We start from the raw sequence: 22353 nt of genomic DNA, 5'->3' as shown, positions 1-22353 counted from the left end.
TTGACCTGGGCTGACATATTTATTCTGTGGCGTGTGAAAGAAATACATCACAATTCCCAAAAGAGCACCTCAGCTTTATTTATTAAGAAAAATTGTTCAGAAATCATGCAGTTCATCTTTTGGAAACACACACTTACACGCAGACACACATTTTTCTTTAAAACCAATGTATAAAGACAATTCTTGACTCTCAATGATCTAAAAATAAGTAATTTGGGTGATGAAAGAAAAATAGTTCCAATATTTTCCTGATGACTTTGGTTTGGGCACGAGTTGACTCTGAAGGGGACAGGTGTTATGCTACCACCCACCACCAGGGGGCGTCGATATGTTTGGATTCACATTCACTCCATCTTTTCATGGTCAAAGGATCAGACACCTGGACGTGGGAAAGGATCTGTCTGTCAGCCAGCACTGTTGTCTGGTTTTGGGACACTGGGTGGGGATTCTTTAGGTGCAAATTTAATACCATGGTCGCTACTGCACAGGACTCCCTTTGGTGTGACTGGGTGGTTAATGTGATGAGGCCTTTACACAGTACATGGCTTGTTCTGACATCAAAACAATATTTACACATTCACCATATAATAAATATGATAAAACTATTGCAATGTTTTCATATAAATATAAATATGCTGCCTGTAGGCCAAAAGGCACATGATGTGACCGACAGGACCAACAAAAGTGTGACCTGAAGTCTGCCTGGTCGGCCACTTTTGGCCCTTATTCTATCAACGGGTATATGTGGGGTATATACCTTTAATGTGTGTAACAGAAATATGTGTTTTTGCTGCTAATATTGCACATTACAGCTTGCGATTGACTCGCAGGTCCAACATAGCTGCATTATGAACAAAAGAAAGGAAAATACAATTAACAGAGACAATGAATTGTTCCTGTTTTCAGTACATATGAGAAGCGTCATTCATTTACTGTAATATATGGTACTAGCTTATGAATAGTGGTGAAACAGCCCGCTATTACAGGGTACATTAGCATAAATTCACATATTTATCTTAAAGTCCTCATTACATCAGATCTGTTCATTCTCATGCCATCTAGATCAGTGCTGGGATGGCACAAACACTGCAACAACACTGGATCATGGTACACTGGCAAATACTTGAGGGAAACTTTTTTCCAACATGACACTAATTCTTAGTTGTTTTTCAGAAATCTGAATTATTGTATGGGATTTATCCTCAGCATCGTAAAAATTCTGTCAGCAGCGTGTAAATCTAGTTTCTAAAGATGCCAACTGCTTGTATTAACCTGCAAGGCAAAATACTGAGTGCCGCTCAACGTTCCGGAGGCCTGACACGCTGATGGCTGACACCGACTGAGGTCACAGAAATACATCTATAACCTCTGAGCCCCCTTTCACATTGATCACTCGGACAGGTTGATAAAAGAAGTGTGCTGATGTGGAAGCTCATGCCGCACAAAGCAGCCATATGAAAATAAAACGGGGCTCCACACAGGTTTTAAATAACATGGTTCTGGGATAAAAGCTCGGTCGCTGTTGTGCGAGAGACTCCACAGATGTCAGTGAAATCACCTTGACCATCAGCCTTTAGGGCAGATGCTACGTATGGTGGACTTCGTGGAACATCAGCTCGCGAGGGATGGGCGTCTCTGCACCGTGAACTTTGGCAGCACGATGCTCAAATGCTGAAACCATCTGTTTCACCACCTCATCGAAGAAGACATGAGCGAGCTGAGAGTGCAGGAGGGAACGAAACTCGAAAGAGATCTGAGGAGAAAGAAAGAAGTTGGTTCCTCCACAGCCAAAAACATGAAGCGGCAGGATAAATTCTTCCAGACATATTTCAGGGGTGCACTGCAGTTAGCAAAGTATGTCACATCAACGTAGTTGTCAGTGCGTGAGGAACATCTTACTGAACCTTGCATGCAACTTATGCTAAACCCAACCTTTTTAGGAGGAAAACGCTGTTTGAGATTAACAGAGCTGAAATTTCAGAGGTTTACAACATTAGCCGTATACTTACAGAAAAATCCACTGTACAGGTACGAGGGTAGCCAGGGATGCCGGGGCTGAAACGCCAAACTGTCTCCAAGTGGTTGAACAGTTTCGCCTCTGAACAAGACGCCTGTGTAGGAACATTCGTACTCAGATTCTACATTTCACGATTACAAAACATTAAACTAAACATTACTAGATTCAGCCCATTTTTGGGTAGGTACTTTTAATTTCCAAGCAGGGTTGTTTTCATCAACGATGACAAATTTATGTCATTAAAGCCCCCTTTTTCATGACGAAAACAATAAATCCACAACATTTGTGTGTATTGTGCTTGTAATATTTCAAGTAAAACCTGAAATTATCTGCAAGGCTGCTGCTGCCACCTGTGGCGTGCAGTACACATTTAGCACAACTCCCCTGCAGTCACTCGTGCCCCACTGATATGTTTTAACATGTCACATACAAACAATGTTACTTGACAATTGACTCCTGATCATTTTCACAGTAAGCTTATAGTAATATAGTCCTGGTGAAAATGGGCCGCTAACTTCAGGCCAAACCACCCTTAATGCACTAGCTTATGTGTTTGTTACTACACCCGTAAAACATGCAGGATTTATGGCCGTGCAGGTGTGTTGTCATATGGACCCATAATTGAGTGAAATGACTGAACCATGGAGGAAACTGTAGCATTTCAGACCAGTTGAGCATATGTGTTCCTCTTCCATTGCTCATATTTTGGGCATGTGTATGTTCATTGCACTTAAGAGAAGCCTTATACCGGTAAATAAAGCCACAATTGCAGAAGTAAGAATGCACTTGGCTTTTTCTGCCCAACGGCCAATACTTATTGACCCAAATTAATTTGTAAAGAGACTAATAGCTTCTTTTTTTGTTGGTTTCACAAAGAAATGATCAAAACTGGACTAAAACTATCAGATATAAAAATGAGAAAAACTGAACTAAAACTAAGAACCATTTCAGTCCAAAACACCAAGACTAAATCTAAAATGGCTGCCAGAAACAACACCATTTCCAAACAAACTGATATCCAATATTGGGCTATGACTCCAGTTTGAACCTGTTTGACAGGCTTGGACTACTAAACTGTGCACAATACTCCCTAGTTTGGCCCATATTACTGTCAATGCCATTGCATACCATATAAAGGGAGTAGACTCATTGGAGCCTTTTCTTTTTCAAGGAATAAGCATAACGAACAAAAAGGAATTTGAGTAATGATCAGCTGAAATTGAGTTGATTAGATGCTCTAGTAGGGAAAAGTTATTGATTCAAAATGATTTATTTATTTTTTACATACATAACATACATACACACACACACAAAAAAGAAATCTGTATTCCAACCTTTCAGATTTTATGAAATTTTTTGCCAAAATAAGCTATTTTTAAGTCACCTTGTTGTGCCAAATATCTGAGAAGAAATCCAGAAATACACACTAAATGTTTCTGCCTAACACACATCACCAAAGGTGTGACTGATGGTAGTTCCTCACCTTGACCAGATGTGGGCGCACCGTTGTAACGAGTGAGGTGTAAGTCTCCATCATTGGGGGGAACCCCACGGCTAGCTTGGCCTTACAGAAACCAGCACGCTTGAACACCACATCAGACTTCTTACACCAGGGGACAAAGAGGCGGTAATTCTCCACTCCAGCTACCACTTCATAGATCTCCTGCATGGAATACCTGGAAAAAGGAGAGTTCTAAGAACAGTTCTAGGCATGTGTGCAGATCTGCATGTCAGTCCGGTCACATCAGCTGGTGTGACATAACTTTGAAAGCTGGAGCTGGGAAGCCAGTGTGCAACAGCGGGAGCTTTATTTACTGCACTGTGCAGTTACATAACTTCCTCACTGTAATGGCATTATCTATTTACACAAGCCGCTCTAGAGGTTGTCATTTATTAATAGACCACCACCGAGAGCTACATAAAGTTTAAGGTCTGTCATCATCCATGTCTGTCACCAGTCACCGTTTGATTGCGATTGGTCGGGCAGGAAAAGAACTGTGCTGTAAACCACACAAGTTAGAAACAAAAAACAGAACTTACCCAATGATGCGCCTCTCTGAATATTCTTTCCTCTTGGAGAAAGAATCAGCCAGGTTGAAGAAACCATTGGAGGGCACAAACTGCCCTGGAACGGCGGCGCCAAGCAGGGGGGGCGTGCGAGTCACGAGGATACCACATGAAGACAGGTGCCTGATGGCAGGATATCTGCACAGTTTGAACAGACAACTGTGACATGCATCAGCACTGTAAAATGTATCCAAAATGCTGGTAAAATCCTGGTAAACAAAGGAATGTAGCTGTAAATGCAAATAATATGAATGTAAAAACAATCCATGCTTTTAAAGGTAATGGATGAAACTAATTTATTGCCGTGGGAAAGGATTTAAGTGCAAAAACTCCACTGACTGGGATGACATTGAAATGTCATTGGTGAAAAAAATAAATGACCGTGTTGTAAAACAAATTACATGTAAACAATTACTAAAAAAACCCCAAAAACTGATGTTTTTCCATGTAAAATGAAAAGTCATAGAAGACTGGGGATAAATATGTAATAATTAACATACTTTGTGATTAACAATATGGATTCAGAAGAAAAAGGATCTCTTTATATGCACTAAATGATGCTGTGGAAAAGATAACTGGAATAGGAAATAATGAATACTCTGTAGGGATATTTTTAGCCCTAAAAAAGGTTTAATACCATTGATCACATTTTTTTTTAATTTAACAAGACTATGGAATCAGAGGACAAACACTTTTTTGGATAATCAGTTACCAACGTAATAGATGCCAACATGTACAGATAAATACCAAATCATCACTATTAAAAACTTAATGTGGAGTTCTCCAAGGCTAAGTGTTGAGACCATTGGTGCTTATTTTGTACATAAACAATATTTATGACGTTTCCAAAACCCGGAAAACAACTTTGCTTGCAGATGACACAAACGTGCTCTGTTGTGGGGACAACTTGGAACAACTCTTGGATACACTGAGGAATGAACTGCAGAAGCTGTAGAGCTGCTTTGATTTGGTAAACACCAAATATAAGCGAATCTTAACTTATAATATTTGGGAAGCAAATAATAAACTCAAACAAGAAAACCAGGATAAACAACGAAGTATGTGACATCAGATTTCTGGGAATAACAGAACAAATATAAATTATGTTGGAAATCATGTATAAATTACGTTAAATCAAAAACATCAAAATCAATAGCAAGTTACATAAAGTCAAAGAATTCCTAAATCAAAAGGACTACAGATCTTGTAACTCCCAAAAATAACTAATCATCTGGATGTATGGGTTAACACAGGGAAGGGAAACAGACCAAATATTCACCCCTTAAAAACCCCACAAGAACCACAACTAGCTGCACTTATAAAGAACAAACATAACCACTCTTCATCAAACTCAAAACACTCCAAATCAAGGGTCAGGTTGATTTTAAAACTAAAAATGGGCAGCTAGTCTCTGAAAGTAGTTCCAAATGAGGGCAAATCAGTACAATCTGAGGAGAATATGTCTACCAATAGTCTGTTGCTTTCATCCTTGGTTTTCCTTTTGTTGTCATTTTCTCTTTCTCTTTTCATCATACTGTGATTAACCAGGTTTAAAATTGCTTTGAATAATTAAATCCTAATGCTAACCCAAACAAACAATGATTAGATAAAACTGGAATGCATCAGGCACCGTTTTAAATTGATTAATCAGGCTTCATTCACAGTTACCTTGTGATTAATCTGATTTTTGTACGTGATACCAAGCTTTCTTCAGCCGCAGGGAGACAGTATATCAGACTGATGTGTGGCAGCTATTGAGCATAAAACATCTTTTATTAAGAGTTAGTTTGCTAGCCCATTTTCCTTCACTCCTCATTTTAGATTTTCCACATATTACTTGATATAATTGCAAAACTATTTTGTCTGACGAAGTAGCTGTTGGCCACACACATTATGCCTCTGACGTGATGTGGCCTGGTGCCACACGAATGATCTGAAATGAAATATACGTTAATAAAGAGTAAATATTTGACTTTGGTAAAAGTCTATAGGGCTGCTTCAGAATATGTGATGCCTTAGTACATTTTTTTATGCAGGTGTTTAAAAGGTTGAAGTCAATCCCAGCAAATTTCTAGAGATCACTAGTGCATGGTGATAACCTCACTATGCCAAGTGTTCTCTTAAAAGGGAGAGGAGAGACAGAAGACCCTCTTATGTGAAGAGAAGAAACAAAGGATATCTTTTATACCCTGCTTTCTTACTACTCCTACATGATATCATGGCAAGATTGCCCATTTATTTAATAACTGTTAAGTTATTTGCACTGTCCATTATCAGAACCCTATACACTTAATTTTACCGACCATTAATGTCTCATCATTTAACTTTTTTAAGGTATATTCTAGAAGTATCCGTGCAAATAACTTTTACTAAACCGTGTAGTCAGCATATGTCTTGCTCAAGTTTCAGTTCTAGGTATTTTAGAATGCTACTCGGAAACAATAGAACGGTGTTGAACTGCAGCAGGGTAATGGCAGTCTATTGCGACATGAGAGGCAACACAAAAATAACTTAAATAGGGTTAAAACGCGTTTTCTTACCGGGACTATAAAACGCCGCTGTCGCTGCTTCCTTGACAAGTGACGTGTTTGTCAGCAAATGCAGAGTAATTGACGAAAATTAAGGTAAAGTTGTACCTGACGGTGCTGCTGCTCTGGACGTCTCTGGCTGAACAACCGAACCTTTTCATGCAATCAGCCACTTGTCGAAGTCGCCATCCACCTCTCGCCATGGTGGTTTATTGACCAATTTCTTCGTTCGGGCGGACGGACATGGGCAGACGCGGCTATATCCGGCCTCCTGACGTCACGTCAATCGCCCAATAACGCCCCACTATTGGACAGATGGTGTCCATGGAGACGTTTCATTGGTCAATCCGCCCGTTCGTCAAAATAACGTCCTGACGTCAGTCTCTTGCACGCGCACCAACATGCACGCGCAGGAGTGTCACGGGATGTTGTCTCAGGTTTCACTGAGAAAGCATATTTAAGGTCTGTTCTCAGGACAACATACGCTATATTGAGCGGCCTCTTAGATAAAAGGTAATTCCTCAAATATTTTCAACCAGTGGAAAAAGGACATCATTTCAAGTTCTCCCAGGCAGTGCACTATACATAGTATTCTTTAGTTATTCTTTTAGTTTTATTATTTTATATTCCTGCTAAATTATGCAGACTAACCTTTCCAATTCAAAGTCGTTTTCTTTCACCAGAATCTTAATACGAAACACCGGGGGGATATATATTATAATCGCGGAATTATTAACACCCACGCAAAAGCTTTATATTTATTTTCTAGCTTTAATAATCTGTCAAAAATCTTAAAGAATATGAAAACAATCCTTAAAAATATCGTTGATTTCCATTTAATTTCAAGTAAATTTACAAGAAAATCCTAGTTACTTTTTTAAAAATTACACTTAAAGAAGACATGTTATTATTCTACTTTTACTGCTGTTTTTTAAAGGATCGAGGCAAACTATATGCACAAAATATATATGTTACAAAAACAACGTAAAAAATTTGTAACGCCAAAAAAAGAATTGACATCTCATGGGTTTTAGGAACCAGTCAAAAGGAGGCGGAAGTATATAGTAGCAGACTTCCGGTTTGAGTGAAAGACCGTCTGCAACAAAATGGCGGCGATCGCCAAAACTCACGAAGGTTGGTGTCTAAATTTTAAAACATCAAAGAATTATTTCTATACCATTTTAAACCTTACTACGTGTGTACTTGCTAAATACCCATTTATGTCTTTTGGGGCCATATATACTGTATATTTATGGTCGAACACTAGAACTAGGCCGCAGTACGACGCAACGAGGGCGGCCTACTCGGATAATGGCGCTGATAGCAAATCGGCTTTTAAGTTGCCATCTTTGTTTGCATTCAGAAATAAACTTTTTTGTTTCTGTATTCCGAATCTTTCGCATGTGGTCTTCCGTTCAATAACAATTTGTCAGAGATCACTTGAAATTGTGCTTTGGCCCTTCCAATAAAGCTAGCTGATTGTTTTGAGCGCACCGCTCGGCTACACGTTGCAGAACCCCCAACGTTAAACGTTGACGCGCGTTATTATTTGAGCTCTTTCTCATCGTATTTATTTTTTTTATTTTTTTCCTTTTTAGACATCGAGGCCCAGATCCTTGAAATTCAAAGTAAAAAGGCCACTCTGGTAGAGGAGGGACAGCAAGGAGTGGGCCTTGACTCCACTGGCTTTTTTGACCAAGAAATCTACGGCGGTAGCGACAGCCGCTTCAAAGGATATGTCACATCTATTGCTGCCAATGAACAGGAGGAAGTAAGTATTTCCACCACAATTGTAATGTATATTTAATCTCTCATTTTTACCTGTACAACTCTGGAAATATTTTTTGGAGCTTGACTGCTCCAGTTTGTTTGTGGCATATAGACTGGAAGAGTCTTGCATTTTAAGCAAGACTTGACTAGATCACCTTTTTTCTTTAGGACGACGAAGAAGATTCTTCAACAAGCTTGCTGGGACAAAAGAAGCCAGGATACCATGCACCTGTGGCAATACTTAATGCCATTCCACAGTCAGATGAGCAAGTATGTGGTCACCATTTTTTTGTAGATTAATTCTATTTTGCACTTCATGTTTTGTCTTTATCATTACTTAATGAATCCTTTCCACCTTTTTTGCAGTATGATCCATTTGCAGAGCATCGTCCACAGAAGATTGCTGAGCGGGAAGATGAATACAAACAACGTCGCAGGCAGATGATCATCTCTCCTGAGCGTCTGGACCCTTTTGCAGATGGTAAATTATAGTTTTTCTTTATGGCTTCCTCATTTCCCCCAGTTTTCTTGGGTCACACTTTATGACACCCCTCCATGACGACCAGTGGTTTCACATACACTTTTACTGTTCAACCCTTCGACCACAATGCAATAACTTGCTACCCAAATTATGTTGTCCCTGTGGTTAATCCCCTTGTGGTCCTAGAAGATTTTGTAGTTGCACATTTTTCACTGTACATTTGAATAGGCCATATTTTATTTATGCATAAGTGACAGTTCTGTCGCTATGTGACCATTGCAGGGTTACCATGTTGTTAATGGGGCTTTGGTTAGGGAATGACTCCAACAATTCACCTAACATAAGTGGGTTGCAGATGGGTTGTGTGTGAGTCGAAGGGTTAAAGTGCTGTGTCATATAGGATTTAGGTTATCCCAGCCAACGGCCTAAGTTTAGTTACAGATCACAAGCAACGCGGCAGCAAATGGACACCATTTTAGTTTTAAGAGTGTAGTGGTGTTACTTGAAATATTCAACACATACCTGAAAAACAGGTTACAAAATATGAACTGTACAATTTACTCAGTCATTCCCGTGTCTTAATTTATCCTCAGTGGTGTCAATTCATTCACCAATGGCTAGGGCTGGGTACCAAACATTTCTGTTTAACTTTGAGCAGTATTTGCTACATAGACAAATTTGTTTTCCATTCACTATTGATAAGTATATTTTCTAAATTCATTACATCAAATATGTCTAATTCATTCTGTATTGAATTTATTATTGCTATTGCCTTTTTATCTTTTATAATGATGTGTGCATTCTTTTGTATTTTAGAACCAATGGTGAGCGTAAATTACCTTTTTATTATGCCTCTAACGAACATAATAAAATACACTAAAATGTTGGGCCCAAGCTAAACTAGTATTTAAATTGGTCATCTCTCACGACTGGGTTGAAATTTCATGGGGAATATAAATGCACAATTATCTCTAGTTAGTGTCTTAATTATTTTAGTAATTGTACTGGCAAAATAATAGAGGGATTTTAGTTCTTTGTGTAGTGGGTTTAATGTGTCTTCATTTCAATGGAGCCTAACTTTTTGTGGTGTGCACTAATCAGTAAATTATATTTATGTAGAATTTGCTTGTTAAACTCTATACTTTTAAGTTGATGCTTTTCCTCGGGCACTAAAGGACTGACAAAATGCTGTATTGATTGGACAGTTCGATGTTATAGTGGATACGCTGCAGTACAATTTTTCGTTTTGGCATCTCCAGGCTGTTTCATTCTCTTTTCACTGTCTTCCTTTCAAACACATGATGTGCTTCAGTACAAAACTATATGAAATATTGCATTGGACAGTATATACAGCATTAATGTTGTGTTCCTCCACTTTATGACATTCAAACTGATGTTGATCACAGCCTCTTAAATGCTCAGACCTTAGATTTAGATGCACAGTTGTATGAATGGATTGCAGATTTCTGGAAGTTTTACCTAATGGTTGAAGTGGGGTTCTTTTACTAATTTTTTTTTTTTTTACTGATTTGTCTTGACATCCTCTTGTGGTTCTCCTTATCCAAACTGGGTCCAGATAAGCCTCCAAGATACTGTTTAGATTTGTTGAAATAACTGGTACATTGGTCAGTTAGAGCCTCCACACAATGTTAAGTCCCATTGCACTAACACCCACAGCATCATTACAATGAAGACCAACTATTCAAATTTTTTGTTAGGTAAATTGGAACTACAATTGAATAGCATTGATGATTCGATGCTATTACCCAGCCCTGCCACTGGCTAGTTAATAAACTCATATTTTGTTTTGAGTTTTGGGTTATTGTACGGAAACGAAACTGACTTTTTTTCAACCGAGTATAGAATTGATGCTTTATTTTTGACACCATAAATAGTTCTAGGCTACAGACTAGCGCTCAAGTGTCCTGACTGTCTTAATTGCGGAGTAGTCGAGGCAAATCTGAAGCCTGCATGTAGCGACAGCACTTACTGTACAAAGTTGTTGTGTAAATATATTTTTATTTTACAACTCTGTAAAATAGAAATATGTTATCAAGAAAAATGTGTACCAAAATACCACAGGCCCATACTAACTGTCCTTAATTTCTCTCCTACAGCAGTACTGCTTTGCCAGTCCTGTACTGCACTCTGTTAAGGGTGCAGCGACTCATCCTGTGTAGGTTATGGGGACAATACACATGTCAGTTTGATCAGGCTGCTCCATTTTAGATTGGATTCACAATGGCTTGAATTGGAAGGCCACAGCACATATTCATTTTTATACTTTGTAATGGCATTCTTGGAACTATATTGGGAATATTTTGGTTGTCTGGACCAGTCTCAAGTGAGGTTTTTTTTGTAGTTGCGCTAATGCCCCACTGTTTTTCATTGCCATTAAATCAATGCAGCAGAGGTGGTGTAATATTGTGTGTGAGTTCAAATCCTTTTAAAAGTGTTACTAATGGCAAAGAGAAATTTTCTAGGCTTTTCTGCCGGTTGAAGGCTGACTGCAGAAGACCCTTGGCACTGAAAGTGTACGTATTCTGAAGAGCATAGCCCAGGACCCCTGCATCACTGCTGACTAAATCATTTTAAAACACAAAAAACCCAGCTCTTCTCTTTATCTATTTGCTTGTTTTTCATTAAAATACTATGACTGTAAGAGCCATTGTATATTTGTATGTAATTTGGTAGGTAACGTTGATAAGAACAGATATGTAAGTAAATGTTTATAATGAGTTAGTTGAATTGTCTGTGCTTGTTCTACTGGGTTGGTGGAGTGTGTTCTGATGATGTTCCTTTTGTTTTTATTCATGCTCTCTTGCACAGGGGGCAAAACACCGGACCCCAAGGTACAAGTCAGGTCATATGTGGATGTCATGTTGGAGCAGAACCTCTCCAAAGAGGAGGTGAGTTATTTCCCCTTTTACATTAATGCAAGGCTCTGTATCTTTGCTGGATTGTGTGTGTGTGTATATGTATATATGTATGTGTATATATGTATGTATGTAACATGTTCTAAATTTCCGTTTGTCCAGAGAGAAATCCGTCTGCAGCTGGCAGAGAAGGCCAAGTCAGGGGATCTCAAAGCTGTCAATGGCTCAGTGTCCTCCCAGGCTGCCGCAAAACGGAAGCGCCGATGGGACCAGACAGCTGACCAAACCCCCACTAATGCTACGCCCAAGAAGATGTCCAGCTGGGACCAGGCCGACTCCACTGCGGAGGTGGGTCACTCTTGAAAATGATGCCTATTCTGGTGGATTCAGACATTTCACATCATTTTTGGTTCTCTATAGACTCCTGGCCATACACCAGCACACACTCCGGTAAACAGCCGATGGGATGAAACCCCAGGTCGCCCAAAAGGAAGCGAGACACCAGGGGCCACCCCTAGTACCCGCATGTGGGACCCCACGCCAAGTCACACACCTGCTGGAGCCGCCACACCTGGGAGAGATACACCCGGCCATGCCACACCAGGACATGGTGGAGCCACGGGAAGTGTGCGTAAGAACCGCTGGGATGAAACCCCCAAGACCGAGAGGGAGACCCCGGGACATGGAAGCGGCTGGGCTGAAACACCTCGCACGGATAGGGGAGATGAATCTGTTGAAGAGACTCCCACCCCAGGTGCAAGTAAGAGGAAGTCTCGGTGGGATGAGACCCCAGCCAGTCAGATGGGATCCTCAACACCACTACTGACCCCAGGAAAAACGCCGATAGGAACACCTGCTATGAACATGGCCACGCCAACACCAGGTAAATAATCCTTCACGTTTATTTATATATTTTTACTTCCAGTATTATCAATACCTAGTCCTATCTTTTAAAAAAAATACAGTACTGCTTTAAGGTCTTGCACATGGATTTACTTAATTTAATTACTGCCTCGTCTATTTGTTCATCATTAATCGAAGAGGCTGTATTTGCAGAATACAATGCCTAACTATAAACCTTAACCATGGCTCCTTAGGTGCCCCAGTCCTAGCTATTGTTAATCATTTCACTTTGTTTTCATCTTAGGTCACCTGATGAGCATGACTCCAGAGCAGCTCCAAGCATGGAGGTGGGAGAGAGAGATTGATGAGAGGAACCGACCTCTCACAGATGAGGAGCTTGATGCCATGTTCCCAGAGGGATACAAGGTTAGTCTTCTTATTGCTTTTGAATCTCCATTAGGAAAAAGCATTTCATTAACACTCTGCTTCTGTTCAGGTCCTGCCTCCCCCAGCAGGTTATGTACCCATCCGTACTCCAGCCCGTAAGCTTTCAGCTACACCAACTCCTATTGGTGGCATGACAGGCTTCCACATGCAGGTAGAGGACCGCTCAGTAAAACAGATGAACGACCAGCCTTCAGGAAACCTCCCCTTCCTTAAACCTGATGATATTCAATACTTTGACAAACTACTGGTGAGAATCTTAAAAAAAAATTATATGGAATTGCAGAAACATCAAAGTCATGTTTGTACTGTCATGACTTCTACATTTTGTTATCACCTGTGTGTCTGCGTAGGTTGAGGTGGACGAGTCCACACTCAGTCCAGAAGAGCAGAAAGAAAGGAAAATCATGAAACTGCTACTGAAAATAAAGAATGGAACACCCCCCATGAGAAAGGCAAGTTGGATGTTTTGGTTTTTATGAATTAAAGGTTTTCCAGCTATTATGACTGTTGTTAAAAAATGAAGAACTTATATTAAAATAGTTCTGTGATGGTCATATCGGCCAATGCCGTCCTCTCTGTCATTGTAGGCAGCCCTGCGTCAGATCACAGACAAGGCTCGGGAGTTTGGAGCAGGTCCCTTGTTCAACCAAATCCTGCCACTGCTCATGTCACCTACACTGGAGGACCAGGAACGCCATCTGCTGGTCAAAGTTATTGACCGCATTCTTTACAAACTAGATGATTTGGTGCGCCCATATGTGCACAAGGTATGTTCAGTGCAAGATGAGTGCAGTGTCTTTGTTTTTTTCTTTTTGTTTTTTGTGGAAGGAAGTAACCTGTGTTTTTGTCTCGCCCTCACCAGATCCTGGTGGTTATTGAGCCCCTGCTGATTGATGAGGACTACTATGCCAGAGTAGAAGGAAGAGAGATCATCTCAAACTTGGCAAAGGTGATTATCCAGCATGTTCTGCTCAGTGCGAACCATTCTCGCCTGTTCGACCAATCCGTGGTCAGATCAGGGCTAGTTGTTCGCTAGAGGAAAACCAGCACGAGAGCTAGCTGACCTGACAGACATGTCATTTCTGTTCTCACCCTGCACCCGCTGGTAACAAGTTTTATTTAAAAAAAAACAAACAAAAAAAGCAGTTTGGAACAATTACATAATTTTTCCACTATAGCAGTTATCGTTACAATTGATGCAGATCAATAAGGTCATTTGGTCTAGAAGCAATATCATTTTAATACTTCTTTAACATCATATTAAAATGCTTCTGCGTTTCAGGCTGCCGGTTTGGCTACAATGATTTCCACAATGAGACCTGACATTGACAACATGGACGAGTATGTCAGGAACACCACGGCCAGAGCCTTTGCTGTAGTGGCTTCAGCTCTTGGTATTCCCTCTCTCCTGCCCTTCCTCAAAGCTGTGTGTAAAAGCAAGAAGTCCTGGCAAGCCCGACACACAGGCATCAAGATTGTGCAGCAGATTGCCATCCTGATGGGCTGTGCAATCCTACCACACTTGCGCAGCTTGGTGGAGATTATTGAACATGGTAAGCTGTTGTCAAACTTCACCTCTGTAATATTACAGATCTGAATCTTAACAGACCATTAAGATTCCTGTAACACATTTTTGACTTATTTAAACAGAACATAATGGTTTTAACTCTTTTTCCCCAGGTCTGGTGGATGAGCAGCAGAAGGTCAGGACTATCAGTGCTTTAGCTATAGCTGCACTTGCTGAAGCTGCTACCCCATATGGTATTGAGTCCTTTGACTCGGTTCTCAAACCACTGTGGAAGGGTATCCGACAACACAGAGGGAAGGTAAATAACCTGGGTTTAAATCTTATTTATGGTGGTGTTTGACGAAAGTACCTTGCAAGATCCACACCCAGCGCTTGGCCTGTATGTGGCTAGAGTGTGAATATTTCCTTGCTATAAAATCCCCTCAACAGAGGAGTTGATGCTGCCAGTTCAGGTCACAGAAAACCAATAATGCTCTGACAGCACCAGACAAAGTTCATAGAAATACTTTTAAACTAAGTTTGTGTTCATAATACATTTCTTCTTTCGGTCTTCAGGGTTTGGCTGCTTTCCTCAAAGCCATTGGTTACCTGATCCCATTGATGGATGCAGAGTATGCAAACTACTACACCAGAGAGGTGATGCTCATCCTCATCAGAGAGTTTCAGTCCCCTGATGAAGAGATGAAGAAGATTGTCCTTAAGGTGAGAGGCTTGTGTAAATGAGTGTGTGTGAGGCAGTGTTCAGTAGAATAACCTTTAAATGAGTAGTAAAGCCTGTATATTGGGTGGTGATATTCCTATTGTTAACTTTTTCCTCCTTATAGGTGGTGAAGCAGTGTTGTGGCACTGATGGAGTGGAAGCCAATTACATTAAAACAGAAATCCTGCCACCCTTCTTCAAGCACTTCTGGCAACACAGAATGGCTCTGGACAGGCGCAACTACAGACAGGTTAGCAAACATGGAAGTTGATTTGGGTTGGTTAGCGTAGAACCCAATGACCCAGTTGCTTTTCTGTACTCCTGTTGCACATTTGTGATTAATTTTATTGTGCTGGCAGTTGGTTGACACCACAGTGGAGTTGGCCAACAAGGTGGGGGCCGCAGAAATCATTTCTCGTATCGTTGATGACCTGAAAGATGAAGCAGAGCAGTACAGGAAAATGGTCATGGAAACCATTGAAAAAATTATGGGCAACCTGGGTGCAGCTGACATTGACCACAAGCTTGAGGAGCAGCTGATTGACGGTATCCTGTACGCCTTCCAGGAACAAACAACAGAGGTGAGTGTGTCAAATAAGGTAATATACTACCACTCAAGGTAATAAATCAGAAAGGAATGCCAATACTAATGTATCTCTTCGGAGTATTAGTAATAAAATTGACTGAAGGAGCTCTACCTGGTTTTTTGTGATTTAAAACACTTCTGTTTCTTCAGGACTCCGTGATGCTGAATGGTTTTGGCACAGTTGTAAATGCCCTTGGGAAACGTGTAAAGCCCTACCTGCCTCAGATCTGTGGTACAGTGCTGTGGCGTCTGAACAATAAGTCGGCCAAAGTCCGTCAGCAGGCTGCCGACCTCATCTCCCGCACAGCCGTGGTCATGAAAACATGTCAGGAGGTGAGGGTAGACGCACTCCAGCACCTAGACATGTTTAAAAAACAAAACCAAACTAATGTGTTTGTGTTTGGGGCTGCAGGAAAAGCTGATGGGTCACTTGGGTGTGGTGCTGTACGAGTACCTGGGAGAGGAATACCCTGAAGTGTTGGGCAGCATTCTGGGAGCACTCAAGGCTATTGTTAATGTTATCGGTAAGCGTGATCTTGATCACTCAGCAGTTGCGTCTAGATGACGCTTGTTTTTTTTGTTGTTGCTGGAAACACCCAGGTTTAAGTCATGTTTGCATTTGTGTTTGCAGGCATGCACAAGATGACCCCACCAATTAAAGACCTGCTTCCTCGCCTCACTCCGATCTTAAAGAACAGACATGAAAAAGTGCAGGAGAATTGCATCGACCTGGTGGGGAGGATTGCCGATAGGTGGGTGGAATAATATTTGTAATTACAAAGACTGAGCATGTAGAGAGAGCTTTAACTGTGCATGTGTTTCAGGGGTGCCGAGTATGTGTCAGCAAGGGAGTGGATGAGGATTTGTTTTGAACTGCTGGAACTTTTGAAAGCTCACAAAAAAGCCATCCGCAGAGCTACAGTCAACACTTTTGGTTATATCGCAAAAGCCATTGGGTGAGTGGTTTTGTGGCCGACTTTTACATTTAAGAATGGATTCCCCTCAAAATATTAGCCGAAGAACAATTTACAAACATGTAATTGAATGAGTGCATGGGTGGAGATTTCTTAGTATCGTGTGTTAACCGGTTCCTTTGTTTCTCCCCCCCAGCCCCCATGATGTCTTGGCAACGCTCCTCAATAATCTGAAGGTGCAGGAACGTCAGAACAGAGTTTGCACCACTGTGGCTATCGCCATTGTGGCAGAGACCTGTTCACCTTTTACCGTGCTGCCTGCCCTCATGAACGAGTACCGCGTTCCAGAGCTGAACGTGCAGAATGGCGTGCTCAAGTCCCTCTCCTTCCTTTTCGAGTACATTGGAGAAATGGGCAAAGATTACATTTACGCAGTGACACCATTGCTGGAGGATGCTCTCATGGACCGGTGAGTGAAGGGAAACCTGTCCTCACTTCATCTGTTTCCACATGAGACTATTTCTTTTGTTAAAACACAAAATCCTTACAAATATACCACCTACACCTATGATCAAGTGAGTATTCGTTCAGAAATACCGAATGGTAGATGTGAAGCCACGGGCGTTGTATGGAAAACAAAATTTGGTAATGAGTTCATATAATGCCTAAATCCTCTGACCTGGTGCCTTTCGTTTATCTCTCGCACTGTATGATAATTAAGTTGCATCTAGCTTGACCACATGACTAGTTGAGAAGCCACAATGTTGACCTGCTGTTTGTGACCTTCCAGGGACTTGGTCCACAGACAGACGGCCAGTGCTGTGGTTCAGCACATGTCTCTGGGTGTGTACGGCTTCGGCTGCGAAGATTCCCTCAACCACCTCCTGAACTATGTGTGGCCAAACGTGTTTGAGACGTCGCCTCATGTCATCCAGGCTGTCATGGGAGCCCTGGAAGGACTGCGGGTTGCCATCGGGCCCTGTCGCATGCTGCAGTACTGCTTGCAGGTAAGAACAATCGGACCGTCTTTTTCTTATTTCCACAATGTCCCCGTCATCCAAAGGGAATCTTGGCAACAACATGTATCTCACATTAAATTCCTATGCATATCCATCCCATGATAAGGGATGTAAACCTATGATGTACTGTCTTACTCCAGGGCCTCTTCCATCCAGCTCGCAAGGTCAGAGATGTGTACTGGAAGATATACAACTCCATCTACATCGGCTCACAGGACGCCCTCATCGCCCACTATCCTCAAGTGTATAACGATGAGAAGAATGTTTACGTCCGCTACGAGCTGGAGTACGTCCTGTAAATATGAAACTTGTTTTCCTCCTTGAGTTATCTCTCTGTATCTTGTTCTATGGTTGAAATTTAGTTCCCATCAGAGGTCCCCACTGCTTCATTTTGATCCCACCTATTACATCATCCCTGAAAAAGAACATTGATTAAATAGAAGCACTGTAGTGTCTGTATTTTTTTTATTTTATTTGAGTGTAAAAGGTTGTCATTAGATGAGTAAAATATCAGGCATAACTCTTTTGGCTTCGGTTCTGTTGGTGCATGATTAGCCTTTGTACCAACTTCTCGACACATTTCCATCCTTCACCTCATTAGACTGTTGCTTTAACTGGTAACATGTTTGTATACGACTCAATACTGTTTTAATGCAAAATAAACCATTTTAAACTTCGACCAGGTTTGAGAAGTGTTTATTAGCGCACAACCACAGTGCCAAAATATTGTTCCCCTAAATTGGTTACAGATGAAAGGACATTATTGGTTAACATTTGGTTACCGGTAACCGGAGCGTACAGATGTGTGGATGGGGCTTCTCTGGGGGTAAATTCTGCCATCACCTGCTTCCGTTGTAGGATCTCTGGTGTTGCCACCTGTTCATCTCTCCTGACGCATCCACATTTACATACTGTGGATTTCATATTTACACTGTATCAGTCATCCAAATACTTTTAAGCTCCTGAACATACAAGTGCTCCAGATGGCTGGAAATCTAGATTTAAAAAAAAAAGTAAAACCACCTGTGTAAATATGTAACAATCGCCTTGTGATTTAACAAACAGATATATAGTTAATTAAAATAATCTAGGCATGGAGAGGGGAATGCAGTTTAGAATTGCACACAAACATCCTAACGGGAGAGGGGTCTGGGACTGAGTGAGCTGCCCCCATGGGTGCTCTTGGGGGTTTAGCACCTTGCTCAACGGCCCCTCGTCAGTGTTTTGAAAGTATCCTGCTAACGGCCCACTTCAATGTGTGGTCCATAATGAAGACTTGAGCCAGAAACCCTCCCGCTCTGTCCTTTACAAATTGCTGCTAATTAACCAAGGATTCAGTAACACTCATCTATACGTATATGGAGAAATCGTTTAGCTGAAACCTGACAGAGGTCATGTGACAGCCGCTATTGTTAGCAAAATGAATAGATTTTATTATAAAAATTCAGGAAATCTTGAGAATGGGCCATTGAACAGGGGACTTGTAACCTTGTATCACTACTGCCTATATACTGCCTGTCTGGAAAAGTGGCATCTATTTCTGAAATACTGTTGGTCTACAAGAGTATTTAATAAAAAAACAATGAAATGTGCATTCTAGAAGCACTGGGATGCCCGGAACATTACTGAAGAGGACATCTGCACATATTGTTTTCAGGCAGTGATGTTGAAGTCATCATGCAGTCCTGGCAATAAACGCACCATGCATGATGGAAGGAGTTTTGCTCTTTCATATTCTTGCCCAGGAGCCTTCGTGTCACCATTAAAGCATTAAAGTTCTGCAGCTGTGCGGCTCATCACCAGGGAACCATGAACTCTGGAGCTCATTAAATATGCAAATGATCGAGAGCAGGACGGTGGCCCACCGGGAAGCATGTTTACAGAGAAACGAATTTTCAGCCATATTTGCACACAAACGCAGAGGGAACAGGCGAGACCCCCGCACGTCTCCTCCTGCAGATATATTTGCTATATCGTGTCATAACCAGCAGGTTTTGTAGCAAGTATCTTCCAAACTGAGTTGGAGCCGCTGTTAGATTTTCGGCTTCACGTCTGCGCACAGGCTCAATGGAAAAACCTCCCCCACTCCGCTTCCATTCATTTATTTCAGTATTCCAGACAACTCTGCTGACCCAGATTTCCCCGCAGACTCAGGACCTGTGTTTACGCGTGTGCGTGCCGCTGCGTGCGTGTGCGTAAACGGGGGATGGCGCTGAGACAGGAAGAAAGCGAAGGCCCATGTTCCAAAGTTTGTCTGCCTACCAGGGTTTCATTTCCCTTCTCTACGATTATGTGTTACTTTCTGCCTATGCAAAAGGAATTCGTTGTTTGCTTTTTTCGGGAATCTGAAAAAAACAACAACAATAACTAGCTACTGGATTTTAAAGGGGGGGGGGGGGGTCAGCAAATAAGGAGAGATGGTGCAGCTGCACTGGTGCTGAGGAAAAGGCTCAGTAGTTCAGGCAAAAGCAGAAGGTGAGAGGCAGCAGGAGGGGGCCAACGACAGGGGGAGACGTCAGTCAGGAGGTGGGGGGGGCGGCAGGAGGAGGAGGGGAGACGGTAGGAGGAGGGGAGACAAGCGGACTTCCTGTGTGATCTCTGTTATGACCATCCTCTCCGGGAGGTTGGTACATTAGCCGCCCGGAGGAGAGGGACGTTTCTCCGGCTGCGCGTCAGATGTGCCGCAGCATCAGCCTTAAATGTGGATTGCTCACCCCGTCAACCCGTCCCCGCGTCCCGGCCCCCCGCGACTCGGAGCGGCCGCTTCTGCCCGGCACCGCTTCCATAGATAGCGCCGAAGAAGCCTCGTTGATGGCCGCGGTTCTCGGCCCGACCTACATTACCGCCGGCCCGCTGCGTGTCTGCTAGAGAGCCGCGGGAGAGCGCACCGCTTGCGGGTCGAGAGAGGCGGGAGGATCGGAGGAAGGTGCCCCGAGATGGCTGTTCTCAAACTGGCCGAGCAGGTTGGTGCGAGCCGCCGCTAGCTTAGCATGTCAGCCTGCATCTCCATGGATTTACCATCTCAGGCTGCCGTGTGGGAAAGCAGAAATAAACCCCATAAACCGTGTGATTCACGCGTAAAACTGCGCAGATCCACAACCGGATGCGTCTGCTCTTGTGCGCTTTATTTGGTAATAATGTAAATTGAGATTTGTATGCATCGGAATATTGAGTGATAAAGTTTTACAGCGCCAACAGCTGACGATTTCATGTTGTTAAATCTTTTAAAATGGTCATACTGATCTGTCATCATCGGTTCCTTATCTGTTCATTCTATTAAATGAATGACATAATTAGTGGATTGTGTCACTATTTGTTCAATTGTGGAAGCATTTCCTTTCATGATTATTAATGATTTTTTAAAATGTATTTTTACTATTTTATTGGAATGCTGTCAGAAAGTTGTGAAAACTGTTGATCGCCTGAAATTTTGTCCACATGACATGAAGTCAGCTGTCACACAGCTTTTATTTATACAAGGACATGAACATGTCCCAGACATTGCAGAACTAATCTGGAACTGTCCACTTTTGGTAGTGGGTCTAATTTGATTAGGGTAACGAGGGATACGTTTGGGGGCCATATCTTCCTCTCACCTTCCTCATTTCCTGATGATTTCGGACCCTCGCTGGAGTAAAACTGACGATTCTTGTCATTTTACTTCTGCTTCACACTCATCTGAGGGTTCAATGTCAGAAAGTTTAAACTGTATTTTTCTCCTCTTCAGAGCCGGCCCTGCAGCTTTAAAACATGAACTCTCAATTCAACGCAAAGATAAAATGTTGTACCGAAGTTCCTATTTTTTAGTGAAGTCGTGTTGATAGCTGGTCCTTATATGAGTAACTTTTGGGGATGGAAGGGCAAAACGAGTGGGATGCGTTTATGACCTCTCAGTCTTGGCTTTGACGGGCAGGTCAGAGCGCGGGTTATTTAGAGGAAATGAAGAGCAGTTTTATATAATCCAGATCTGTACAGCTTCCTGTTGGTTTCAGACAAGTTGCTGATGGTGCCTGATAAGGGAATGTCTCAGCTATGCAGGCTTCTCGCCATGTTTACACGGTTTTCTGCTGCCTTTCGTCATGAGCTGCTCTGCAGCAGCTCATGTCAAATCTATTGTATTTGATTTTTACATTTGATTTTTTTTTTACCTCCATGACAGTTATCGTTCGGCTTGTTTTGGCATTTGTTTGTAAAAAAAATGTAAACTAAACATTTGTAAGCAGGTTTTTCTAAAAATTGCATCAGAGGAAAAGCTTAACGTAAACTTCAAGTGATGACTGCTGTTGGGCCGTGGCGTTATAACTCAGGGGTTTTGCTAGGAGATTTCTCTTTCTCTCTGTAATCACGCGTCCATTTTCCAGATTAAAATCATCTAAACTGTTTTTTCCGGTAACACTTTAGATTAGGAAACGCGTAGTAACCATTAACCACCCGAATAAGGTCACAGTAAATGCTTTGTAATGAATTACGAAGTATTAACATTCTGTTAAAAAGCAGATAGATAATGGTGAATATGTGTACTCTAATCTGAAGTGTTACCAGCATATTGAAGTCATAATTCATGTACAATGCTGTCC

At 41.7% G+C, this 22353-nt stretch overlaps 3 protein-coding genes across 5 annotated transcripts in view; 2 read left to right on the top strand and 1 right to left on the bottom strand.

The window, feature by feature from the left end:
- Window positions 1–53: 53 nt before the first annotated feature.
- Window positions 54–6881, bottom strand: coq10b (coenzyme Q10B). The gene is made up of 5 exons (XM_057041877.1): window positions 6721–6881; window positions 4058–4222; window positions 3501–3693; window positions 2010–2111; window positions 54–1753 (listed from the first exon to the last, which is right to left on the bottom strand). The coding sequence occupies exons 1-5, from the start codon at window positions 6813–6815 to the stop codon at window positions 1586–1588; spliced, it is 723 nt and encodes a 240-aa protein (XP_056897857.1). The 5' UTR covers window positions 6816–6881; the 3' UTR covers window positions 54–1585.
- Window positions 6882–7106: 225 nt separating this feature from the next.
- sf3b1 (splicing factor 3b, subunit 1) lies at window positions 7107–18455 on the top strand. 3 transcript variants are annotated; one of them, XM_057041806.1, is made up of 25 exons: window positions 7107–7125; window positions 7647–7746; window positions 8211–8383; window positions 8551–8652; window positions 8749–8863; window positions 11693–11772; window positions 11902–12087; window positions 12160–12622; window positions 12887–13008; window positions 13079–13276; window positions 13380–13485; window positions 13621–13796; window positions 13892–13978; window positions 14312–14582; window positions 14710–14855; window positions 15113–15259; window positions 15382–15507; window positions 15617–15838; window positions 15994–16176; window positions 16256–16367; window positions 16475–16595; window positions 16668–16799; window positions 16954–17226; window positions 17548–17764; window positions 17917–18455. In XM_057041806.1, exons 2-25 carry the CDS (start codon window positions 7719–7721, stop codon window positions 18073–18075), a joined length of 3945 nt encoding a protein of 1314 aa, XP_056897786.1. In that variant the 5' UTR covers window positions 7107–7125; window positions 7647–7718; the 3' UTR covers window positions 18076–18455. The 3 variants fall into 3 exon arrangements, with proteins under 3 accessions (XP_056897786.1, XP_056897807.1, XP_056897796.1); XM_057041827.1 differs by lacking the exons at window positions 7107–7125; window positions 7647–7746; window positions 8211–8383 and adding an exon at window positions 11347–11397; XM_057041816.1 differs by lacking the exons at window positions 7107–7125; window positions 7647–7746; window positions 8211–8383; window positions 8551–8652; window positions 8749–8863 and adding an exon at window positions 8975–11397.
- A 1877-nt stretch (window positions 18456–20332) lies between these two features.
- Window positions 20333–22353, top strand: part of LOC130530597 (serine/threonine-protein phosphatase 6 regulatory ankyrin repeat subunit B-like) — a 7334-nt gene continuing 5313 nt past the window's right edge. The window contains exon 1 of the mRNA XM_057041914.1: window positions 20333–20739. Coding sequence (XP_056897894.1) covers window positions 20713–20739 — 27 coding nt within the window. The 5' untranslated portion in view covers window positions 20333–20712. The remainder of the gene's footprint in view (window positions 20740–22353) is intronic.

This window comes from Takifugu flavidus, chromosome 1 (assembly GCF_003711565.1).
Source record: "Takifugu flavidus isolate HTHZ2018 chromosome 1, ASM371156v2, whole genome shotgun sequence".
Taxonomy (NCBI): Eukaryota; Metazoa; Chordata; class Actinopteri; order Tetraodontiformes; family Tetraodontidae; genus Takifugu; species Takifugu flavidus.
This window is presented reverse-complemented; position numbering and strand designations above follow the sequence as displayed.